The 12,029-nt window shown below is 41.0% G+C and overlaps 1 protein-coding gene across 3 annotated transcripts in view; it reads left to right on the top strand.

The window, feature by feature from the left end:
• The first annotated feature begins 8,505 nt into the window (after positions 1–8,505).
• The window catches only part of zfyve26 (zinc finger, FYVE domain containing 26), a 77,882-nt gene continuing 74,358 nt past the window's right edge, over positions 8,506–12,029 (top strand). For 2 of the 3 annotated variants that reach the window (XM_080203132.1, XM_080203134.1), the window contains exons 1-3: positions 8,506–8,624; positions 9,484–9,572; positions 11,439–11,727. In XM_080203132.1, coding sequence (XP_080059258.1) covers positions 11,489–11,727 — 239 coding nt within the window. In that variant the 5' untranslated portion in view covers positions 8,506–8,624; positions 9,484–9,572; positions 11,439–11,488. The remainder of the gene's footprint in view (positions 8,625–9,483; positions 9,573–11,438; positions 11,728–12,029) is intronic. The other variant, XM_080203133.1, reaches the window with a different exon arrangement.

The following is a 12,029-nucleotide window of genomic DNA, read 5'->3' on the forward strand; positions in this document are numbered from 1 at the left end:
TCAATTTTTCTTTTAGAAACAGGAAGACGGACAGGTTTGCTTAATTGTAGAAAGGGATTGCACTGTGGTCATTCTGTGTAGCTTATCCACTGTACACTAGAGAATGCCAACTGATCTATATATATTTTCAAAAGTATATATATAAAGTTGTGGCATCATTCTGTGGTCCCTGTGGGCGGAAATGAGTATGTCTGTAAAAATTCAGTCACCGAGATAACGAGCAGACAATCTTCATGAGTGTTTGTTTCTGCCTTTTAAAATTATTTTACAATTGTTTTATAGTTGTGGCTAAAAGAAAGCTGCTGTGGTCCTGAAATAGCTATGTTGTTAAAAAGTTGCATGACCTCACCAGGAGCACAAGATAGGGAACCACAATGACGGGTCTTAATCAGACATTGCAAATACTTACTGTCACGAGGTCTTCCTTCAGACCCATGTGTTTCTTTGTTATGTCTGCAGCTTCCTATGGTTACACTTTGCACGTCCCAACACCTCTCTTTTGACTTGCATTCATCCTTAAAACACCAGCCCTGTTAACTCCTCATGCTCAGCACCAGTACGTTACATGCTATTGACTTCTCAGTATCCATAGCATTCTATAAGGAGTCTTTCAGGATACATTCTGGCTGGGAATCTCATCTACTAATACATAGTGCATAACAGACAATAACAAGGGAATGATGGAAGAAAGTCCTGCTGAGTTGCATCCTCCCGCTCCTCGTTAAGGAACATGCTGACAAAGTATATGGCCTGGGATTTGATGGGACAGGAGAAGTGAAAGCACAAGGTTTAGCCTTATAGTTCCGTTTTTCCAACAGGTCTGTCTTTTGCTGTCCATCTTAAGGACAGCCTGGTGGTGCAGTGGTTTGCACTACTGCCTCACAGCCTCAGTAACCTGGGTTCGATTCCTGGCTTGGGTCACTGTTTGTGCAGAGTCTGCACTTTCTCCCCATGTCTGCATGGCTTCCCTCTGGGTGCTCCAGTTTCCTCCCACAGTCCAGAAGACGTGTTGATTATGTGCATTGGCCATGCTAAATTCTCCCTCAATGTATCTGAGCATGCACTGGAGTATGGTGACTAGAGGATTTTCACAGTAACCTCACAGTCGTGTTAATGTAAGCCTACTTGTGACAATAAATAAATTTAAGGTCATTCTATTTTACATGTAAAGACTTGGAATAACCAATAGCTTAATGCCAGCATTTTTTTGCAAGTTTCTTGGCAAAAAGTTACAGTGAGGACTATGGATAGCAGTTTCTCTTTTCCATTATCTGTGTCTGCAGGTGTAGAAGAAGAAACAGTGAAGGGACCATCTCAACTGCAATTTCCACCCAACCTTACATAAAACACCATCCGTTCCAATTCAGGTCATCAGTCTGAACCACTAGATGAGCTACTGAGTATGAGTAAGCACAAGAAGAAATCAGCTTGAGAAAGCATCTTTTCACTTTGATTCACAGCCGAGGAGGGCAGGGATCCTGAATCCTGCAGTCCGGCTTTCTAAGGAAGGATGCTTTCAGAACATGAGAGCTTGTTGGGGTCATTAAGGGGCTTCCAAGGAGCTTTCAACATATGATGGTTATTGTGAAGGATTCCACAACCCTTGGGTGCTTATATATAAAATATAAGCTTTGGAGTGATTGGGATCTCCAGCGCTATCTATAATGCATACTGGAATCAGTGACACTCCAAAGTACAGCATTTTATAGAGGTTCTGCTGGTCTCCTAGAGCATCCATGGGAGCCTGGTGAAACTCAGAAATTGTGGTCACCCCGTTGACCACCCCCTCCCCATCCATCAACACCTTGAAAAGTAAATGACAACAAAAGGGGAAAGCAAGTGTCCTTACAGCTAGTGAGGATTTATTCAAAATGTTGGATGGTCGTTTACCACAGGAAAGAAGGTCTACACTACGAAGTGGATTTTACTATATGCTTTTACTTGATTCTGAGTATTAGACAAATGAAAACCCAGCAAATATGTTTGATCATTTTCTGCTATATTTATATCTCAATGTTAAAAAAATTTTATACAACAACGTGGTCATTTTGCACATGAAATGGAATCACTTTACATTATGGCCTGGGAATTCCATTCATTACCCACTGTAACTCCAGCTGTTTTGTTGTGGGGTCTAGATGGGGTTTTGGGATAATTTATTCTCCCAAAGTCTGCTGCATGAGTCTGTAGTTTCTTAAATCATTACTCTTTATTAACAGCAAATATTTACACATTTGCACCTCTACACAAAGTTGGGGTTTCTGCTTCTGCCAGATCTCTTACTTCTCAGTCATGTGATCAGACATCATTAATAAATTAGCACATATGTTTCTGATGTTAACTCTTTACAGCTGCAGGGGCACTACCCTGCTTTAGTCTAACAATAGACCAAGGATAGCATACTTTTTCCAAAGGTTAGTGTTCCTAGGGGTTTCTTTAATGCCTTGTAAAGTGTAGACTTTTATTTCCCTGTACAAAGTGAATAGCAGACTAGGCTAAGCAAGCGGTTCAAGGAAAGGGTTATCTTATATTGGGAGCTGAATACATTGGATCTATACTCTCTGGAGTTTAGAAGAATGAGAAGTGATATTGTGAGGAATGATATCATGGAAGGATACATACTTTTTAAGATGCTTAGAAGAATAGATCCTGAGAGGTTGTTGCCCCTGACTAGAGAGTCTAGAACATGGGGGTGCGGTTTCAGGACTCATGGTTGATCATTTAGTAATAAGATGAGGAGAGGATTATGAATCTTTGGAATTCTCTACCCCAGACAATAGTGGATGGATGTTACATCATTAGGTGGGATTTTCTGGCTGCAGTTGTCCTAAGGTCAGAAAATCCCACCCAAGGTCAGCAAACTTTTGTGTGTCTGTGTCCCACCTGCTACAATTCCGGTGGTGGGTGGGATGGATGGGAAAATTCTGCCCATTGAATATATTTGAGAATGAGATAGACAAAATTTGGTCTTGTAAGGAATCAAAGGAAATAAAGTAAAAGTAAGTTTATTTATTAGTCACAAGTAAGGCTAACATTAACACTGCAATGAAGTTACTGTGAAATTCCCCTAGTCGCCACCTGTTTGGGTCAATGCATCTAACCAGCACGTCTTTCAGATGGTGGGAAGAAACCAGAGCACCCAGAAGAAACCCATGCAAACTTGGGGAGAATGTGCAGACTCCACACAGACAGCGACCTAAGCCGGAATCGAACTCGGGTCCCTTGCACTTTGAGGCAGCAGTGCTAACCACTGTGCCACCGTGCCATTACAATCGGGAGTGAGTAGGAAACTGGAGTTAAGACAGAAGATCAACCACGATCATACTGATTTAGTGGAGCAGAGCTGAGAGGCTGTATGGCCGAATGGTCTTCTTCTATGCTGTAATGACGACAATTCTATGTCTACTCCTCCTACTTCATATGTTCCTTTGTCCTTCAGGTGTGTGTCCAATCTAAATCCAATTTCTTTGCATGCATGGGGACAAAAAGTATTTAAAAAAACAATTATTTGGAATGGATCCAAAAAACAAGAAATCTTGGAATTTTTTCAGTGACCTGTACACGAACGAGTCAAGAGGTTCCATATCATTTAGACTGTGTAACTTCATCACATTTATCAGCAGAATAGTACATGGATCTTAATTGGTATATTCAATCAATTCACTATATAAAAATTTACATGCATAATTTAAATACATTAATAAAATGATGCAAACAGCAAAAGTGAAGAAATGGTGCAATTTATGTCAATAAATAAGTAAGCAAAAGCACAATTCATTAAAACAGAAAAACAAAGAACAATATTACTCACATGGCAATATTACTGAGATTGCCTTCAGACGAGTAACCTGAATTAAGGCGGTTAGTATTAGTTTTCTTGAGATACATAACCCTTTGCAGCAATTTGCTTTGGTTGGGAAGTCAACTATGTGTGCAATGAAGCTTTTAGTAGTGTGTAAGAAACCAAAGACTGGGTCATCAGTAGAATCTTTAAGCAAATATTAGGCTGTGCAGTTTGGATTCTTGCAGACTTGACCTTTTCAAATTTGTATGTTTCATTTTCTCTGCAGCATATAATTTGGTGTTGCAATATGAAACCTTGAACATTAATCTTCAGAAACATTAGCTAACAAAATGTACTTGCTCTCGTATGGCTTATAAATCACCACAACTTTGTCACACAGTTGAGGTGGAAGACACCATTAGTTGCAGAGTTTTGTCTTCTGTGTGAATTTGGAAGCTAATTTTCCCCGTCATCTTAAGTTGTTGTGTATAATGCTGTGTTCTTACTGTCTGCTTACTATATTATTGATGGGATTCTTTTGGATTTGTGTGGGGAGACTGAGTAAAATACATTAAATAAATAGCTGTTTGAAAGGGAGGCTGGCAATGGTGCTCAGGTGGTTACTTGCAATCAAAAGCTAATCATTAACAAGATTGTTTAGCTGGTACATCGGCTTGTTGAGATGCCAAGGTATGAACTTGAGACTGAACTTGTTGACTGTGATTGGTGCTACCATTGCGGCACCACCAATCCAGACAAAAGATTTGTTCCATGTCCAGTCCAGTAACCAGTTCTTCACAAAACAATTAAGCTACTGTTCACATTCCATTGGCTTGAAGTACGGGAATAATTCATGTTTTAGTTACCTGCCTGTTGAGTAAGCAGCTGTAATCTGCATTGAAATATGCCATTGAACAGGACTGTTTTGATCTGGAGTACCAAAAGCTGACTCGGAAGTATGATGAATCTCCTTTTCCAAATGTTGCAGTTCCTTTGTTTCAATAATTTCTTTGACGTGATGAGACAGGACTTAAGTATAGTATCGACATGCTGTGCTTGGGTGAAATCATTAGGTTACATTTCAGCTTCATTTGAAGCAATTTTTAAAGCCGCATCTCGGCCTTTTGGCTAAGATGCAAATGAGATCAAGCCTTAGAGGAGAAGCTATGCCCACTCCAATATAGATCAAGCCCAAGGCACATGAATTTGTAAATAAGGTAAAGTTAACATGTATTCCTCAGCCAACACCAACAAAAATACGCCAGGTTTGTTGTTTATGGACTGTACTATACACAATTTGGCTACTGTGTTTTTTCACATAATAAAGGACAATATATCAAAAATACTTAATTCAGCTATCAGTCTGAAGAAGTGAAATGGCAATATATAAATGCACATGTTTCGAGAACTATTTTCTGGCATCAGTTCTATAATATGTACCCATGCCTCTTGAGATGGTGTTTAGGTTGAAACTTTTCTATTCTTAGCAGTATTACATATTTCCATGAGATCTATTCTTATAAGTTATTTTTAACTGTTCCTCATAACTTTGCCAGCTCACAGTTCCAGTGTTTCCTGTGGCTCATTAACCTGGATGCACTATTGAAGTTGCAACTTGAGCTGAGCATTAAACAGCTTCAGCAAAGGCATTTTCAGGATGATTTTCTCTTGATTTGGCATTTTGTTTCTTCTGGCAAGTGCTGCTTTGCAATGTACGGAGAGGTTAATGTCAAATCCACTACTGTATTGGGTCACTTCTGGCGATAGGTAATTATCTTGAAACATTCATTGTTTCTTTCTGCACAGATGCTGCCTGCTCCCCCATAGAGGGGAGCATTTGCAGCATTTTTTGATCTCGTTTCAGATTTCCACATATTTTGCTTTTGGACATTTATTACTCCTGCATCAGACATGCTGACTCACAGGACACTAACTGCGTTCACACTGCACTGTCTTTGGGTGAGATGTTCATCTGCCTTCTCAGGTGGACATGAAATATCCCATGGCATGATTTTGAAGAAAACAAGGGAATTCTCCTGGGTGTCCTGGCCAATATCTATTCCTTGCCCAGGATCTGGAACAGATTGTCCAGTAATTGTCACCTTTATTCCTGCAAAATATCTATTTATAAAATTTGTAAAGGTACATAAAAATGCAAAATAGGTCAATTTCTTTCAGTATAGTGTTTCATCCTGAGGTACCTCATGACATTTATAATTATAGCTTATATTGACAATGTATATTTACATGTCATATCACATGTTCTTTGTTGCATATAGCCCAACAGGTTTTACACTTACAGCATGTCCGTCTGCTTGTAGTCCTGGAATTGAATTGTGCTATTCTGTACCAGTCATTAACAGTTCTTCATTAGGAGATATACCTTGTGGTTCTCTCTTCAGGTACCATGCATAAAAAGGGCATTGGTTACCATAGACATTCACGTTAATCTTGCTCTAAAGGCATGGATCATCATTTTTTGTTACACGTTCCCCAGCTTGGAAGGCTCTTTGAAAAGATTGTTCTTTGTCTAACTTGATTTGTTCTACGTTTGATCTTTCCCATTAGCATCTTCTAGATCACGATTTCTTATCACATACCCAAAAAATTCTAACTGTCTCTTCCTGCTCTTGGACAGCAGAGTTCTTTTGGTCTCAGATTTTATTAACATTTCTTTATTAGCTGTGTCACTTGTCCAAGATATCTTCACTACTCACCTAAATAATATCACATTACACAGATATAGGAGCCAACATCCAATGTATTTCTCAGATCTCACCATGTTGTTAGTTCTGTGGTGCAGTAGTGAGTGATGTGGCACCTAGATACTTAGGTCTACACATAGTTCCTGACTTTTTCAATAATATCACAGAACTTTTACAATGCCAAAGGAGGCCATTTGATCAATTGTGTCTGAACCAGCTTTCTAAGTTAGCAATTCATATAGTGCCATTCTCCCACTGTCTCCCCATAACTTTGCATATTCTTCCTTGTAAGCTATCAGTGTCATAGAGATTTACAGCATGGAAACAGGCCCTTCAGCCCAACTTGTCCATGCTGCCTTTATTTTTTTTTAAAAACCCCTAAGCTAATCCCAATTGCCCACATTTAGCCCATATCCCTCTATACCCATCGTAACCATGTAACTATCTAAATGCTTTTTAAAAGATAAAATTGTACCTACCACTACTATTATCTCTGGCAGCTTGTTCCAGACACTCACCACTCTCTGTGTGAAAAAAATCGATAGTCTAATTCCCTTTTGCCTTGATTGAATCTATGTCCACCACAATCTCAGGCAGTGCATTCAGTTTCTCCTACTCTGTCCAGACCCCTCATGATTTTGAATAGCTCCATTCAAAACTCCTCTCAATCCTTCTCAAGGAAAACAGTGTGTACTTCCCCGATAAATCCAAGAGGTTATAATAACCTGGCTGATTGCGGGAACTTGCTGGGTTGCATTTCATAAATGACAACAGAGCAAAACATCCACGTTCAAATGTACTCCATTAGGCTGTCCTGATGTGATGAAAGGCACTGAGTGAATCATCCATTCCTACCAGTTGTGAGTCTTGAATAATGAATTCTCCTGGTTGGGGAGTGTAGAGGGGAGTCTTTAAGTTAGAAGAATCATAGAATCTCCAAAATGCAGAAGAAGGCCATTCAGCCCATCAAGCCTGTACTAACAATCCACCCAGGCTTATCCCCATAACCCTATGTATTTATCCTGCTAATTCCCTGACACAAAGGGGCAATTTACCACAGCCAATCCACCTAACCCGCACATCTTTGGAGTGTGGGCAAAGACCAGAGCACCCAGAGGAAAAACCAACAGACATGGGGAGAAGACACAAACTCCACAAAGAGACTGTGTTCCGAGGCTGGAATCAAACCTGGGCCCCTAGTGCTCTGAGGCAGTAGTTCTAACCACTGTGCCACCAAGCAGTGCAAAGTTGCTGCAAATATAAAATTTTGTTTTAGAGCATGTTATAAACCTTGTCTTATTTTCACAGTAACTTCATTGCAGTGTTACTGTAAGCCTACTATTGATATTAATAAATAAACTTTAAACTTTTATTATCTTCAGCTCTGACAGAGGGTCAGCCTGGCTCACATAATATCATACAATCTCTACAGTGCTGCAGGAGGCCATTTGGCTCATTGAATATGTACTGACTCTTTGACAAAGCATTTTACCTATCCTGCGACTCCACATATTTACTGCACTAATCCCTCTAACCTACACATTAATTCCCCCTCCTACATATTTTAGGAGACTAAGGGGCAATTTAGCATGGCTAATTCACCTAACCTGCACATCTTTTGACTCAAAACATTTGCCGGAATATTACTGGCTCGGACAACAGCATTCTCCGTTGGCCTCAGGCAAGCAAGACAGTAAAATTCTGGCAATTGGCTCTATTGTCTATCCACAGATGCTGTCAGACCAACTGAGATTTTCCAGAATTTTCTGTTTTTGTTTCAGATTCCAGCAGCCATAATAATTTAACACTCTCTCTAGCGATCACCCCTCTAGTTTTTTTCCTGTAGTTTAGCGAGTGTTTGTAAAGGGTGAGGGTGGGGGGGTGGGGGGCGAGAGACTGAGGCTTCAGGAAGAGGAGGTAGGCCGCTCATCGCCATGGAGACGCGGCCGGAAGTGGTGACCTGCGACCCCCGGACGGATGGAAAGCGGCGTCACGTGAGCCGGCGGCCAGGCTCGAGGTGGAGGGAGGCCGTTTCTCCGCCCGATTTTAAAGCAGCAGCAGCAGCGTCCCAGGGACAGGCGGCATGCGGAATGTCTCCCTCTGTCCCCTTCCAGCCTCACCGATAGTGACTTAAAGTAAGGCTCCTGGGGAATGGGGGGAGATCCGGGGGTGGTGGGAGGAGATGCATTGGCAGGTGAGGGGTTCCCCCCCTCGGAGCAGGGAGGCTGGGGGTCCCCGCCCTCGGAGCAGGGAGGCTGGGGGTCCCCGCCCTCGGAGCAGGGAGGTGAAGGATCCCCCACCCCCTCTCCCCCCTCGGAACAGACAGGTGAGGGGTCACCCCCTCTGCCCGAGGGAAGAGATGAGGGTCTGGGAGTGGGGCCAGTGCTGGAGTGGGACCTTCCTGTCCCCCTTTCTACTTGAAAAACACGCTGGCCCCAGGCTGAATCACGGGGAAGGAAACAGCCAAACTGGAAATGGAAACTAATAGTGACACTTGTTGGAATTGGTCCTGCCTGTCTTAAAATGAAACTCCACACTGGTATTTGTACTGGAATTTGAAAATTGTCCTCCTCCCCTCACCCACCAACTGAATTCACACAAAATAAATGTGGCTGGATGAATATCACTGCACGGTAGCACAATGGTTAGTGTTGCTACCTCTTAGTGCCAGAACCTAGTTTTGATTCCTGGCTTGGCGCACTGTCTCCCTGTGTCTGAGTGAGTTTCATCTGGGTGTTCCAGTTTTCTCTCTCAGTCTGAACGACAGGCTGGTTAGGGGCTTTGGCCATGCTGAATTCTCCCTCAGTGTACCCAAACAAGCTCTGGAGTGTGGCAACTTGGGGATTTTCACAGTAACTTCATTGCAGTGTTAATGCAAGCCTACTTGTGACACTAATAAATAAACTTTAAATTGGGAGGAAAGTTTTTTTTCAGACCATTGTGGCTCTCCAGAACCCAGTTCTGAAATTCAACACTCACTTTCTCTCCCCATAGATGTCAGCAGACCTGAGGAGTTTTCCTACCACTTTCTGTTCTCATTTTGGACCTCCAGCATCCACTGTGCTTTGCTTTTATTCACCATTGTAAGTTTTTGCTAAGTGGTGTGTTTACAAATATAGCTCATTGTTCATGCATCTATCTCCCTTGTCAAAACTTGCTCCCTGGTATGTTGAAAAAGAGCCATGCTGTGTTGAAGCTTTTTGTCTTGTGCTCATTCAGACGCAAGCATAAATTGTTGTTCTCGTTGAAATTTGACACTCTTGCATCTGTCCTGATGAGTGCAAGGCAACAAGTTTTGACATCATGTCTCTTTTCAGAAATAACTGAATTACTGTCCATTCAAGTTTTAAACTTTGCAGCAAATCTGGACCTTGCTCTCACTACTTGCACTTCCCTTCCAAAACTGTTTGGGGACCTTGGTAAGTGTCCAGACTGTGAGTTGGAAGATGAATTGATTGTGGGAGACAATTCAGCTGATTGCAATCCCATCTTCATTTATCACCCATGTACACACTGCACATTTCAGCAGGAATTACAGTATAGGGATCAGGACTGGGGACCCTACCTCACCCACAACTTCATATATCAGAGGTCAGTTGTAATGCTCTTGCTGATACAGCTGAAATCATTCTGTTTTAAGCGAAAGCTTGGGTAGTTTGAGCCACTTGATTTCAAATTGTGCACTGGCAGCTAAAGAAAGAAAGTGATTCTGGGCTTACCTTGAAACTTCACACTACAACCAGTGCACAGTATTTATGTGAGCAGATCATTGTAATGACTTCACTCGGTAGCTTTGGCAAAATTGTGTTTGTCACTCTGTAAAATTTCCTTAAACTGTATTGTCCTTCAATAAACTATTTTCAGAGGTTGCTAAGAGTACATCCTGGGTGTTTGGCAAATAAAAATTGGAGGGAGAGCCTTGAGTTTGAGATGCATTCAATGGGAAAATTCACTAATGTTTTAATTGATTACTTTTAGTCAATTAAATTCAAATTTGTAACCCTAGAATTTCTCCTAGGATCAATTTCACTCTTTTAGATGTATGTGGCATGATATGGTTCATTCTTTGATTTTTAACACTTCGCTGTCATGGTGAGAAATTGAGGAACCGTGTTTAAATAGCTAGGATGTGCAAAATGGAGAAAAATTAACAACTGATTTTGCGCAGTGGCATCAACTTGGAATTTTGTTCAGTCAGCCCAACACAGGATAATCTGTCCTCGTTTTTACCTCTGTCTTTGTTTCCTTGAGGAATAGTGAAGTGTTTTTAATGTTTGGTATGTTTTTTCTTTTTCATTGTTATACAGCTGTTTGTGTTTGTTGCAGTGCCATTTCTGATAGTTTACAATTACATGGGTAGATGAATTGTTCCTGTAGCTATTACTCTTGACTTATCCCTATATGTTGTGTTTGAGAGTACTGATGTTGGCATATGTTGAAAGATAGAATTCATGGGAGAGGCAGTTTCTTAGCCTGGCATTGAAATGAAATGATACATCACTGATCCTAATCAGTATTGACCATTGTTAGGATAGTATAAAATTCCTCAAAGAATGGATGGTTGAAAATATTGCAAATATAAATTAGGAAAATTAGTGGTAAAATGAAATTACATTCTCAAAATTCACATTTCGATGTTGCACTTTTTTACAATTTCATAAGCGATGTTTAATTTCGGAGCAGTACAGGCAGTTTCATGTTTTACATTTTGGAAGTTTAAAGCTGGAAGTTTCTTAGTGGACATTTGCTGCAATGTCCAACTTTGTCATCTTTTATCTGCCCTTTTTGATGGAGAATAAATGATTATGTAGAATGGAGGAAACAAAAATTGCAATGTAAAATTTGTGGCAGCTGTTTACTTTGTGCTTAACCTATTACTTCTGCTTTATGATACTGCAGTAATGCAAGTAGAAATTTCAATAGTTTTAATATAATTTCCTTATTTGCAGGCAATGCGTCTTAAGTGGTTAAATAGCTGATAGTGCAAAATATCTTTGCCATGGAAGGATCTTTGTCTTGCCTGGGCACTGGGACGAAGGTTGCGAACATGCATCCATTTGGGAGAGAGGAAGATGACTCATTGGAGAGGCTGTTTGTGTTCTTCTGTGAGCAGTTGCGGCAGGGACACTGGGCTTTGGCACAAGCCTGTATGCCCCAGTTAAGGCAGTGGCAAGGTGGTGGTGCCGAACAAGTGAAGGAAATCATTCAGGCGATTGTCGTTTGTCCATACAAGCTAAGGTGAGTACTCTGGAGGTGCTTGTAGAAGCATAGCAGTTTACAACACAGACGATCACACAGCCCATTGTATTTGTGCTGACTCTTTCTTTGAACAAACCAAAACTGGTCCCACTGTCTAATCTCTTCTCACAGACTCATATTTACTCTATCCACTTTCCCCTTAAAATTACATAGAATTTTGAAGCACAGGCCAGTTGCCCAAACACTGTTTATGCAATGCTCCTCTCATCTTACTTAATCTCACCCATCAATGTATTCTTCTGATCCTTTCTTCCTCATGTACTTAATTAGCTTCCTCTTAA

Source organism: Carcharhinus amblyrhynchos, chromosome 14 (assembly GCF_965287045.1).
Source record: "Carcharhinus amblyrhynchos chromosome 14, sCarAmb.v2.hapA, whole genome shotgun sequence".
Classification (NCBI taxonomy): Eukaryota; Metazoa; Chordata; class Chondrichthyes; order Carcharhiniformes; family Carcharhinidae; genus Carcharhinus; species Carcharhinus amblyrhynchos.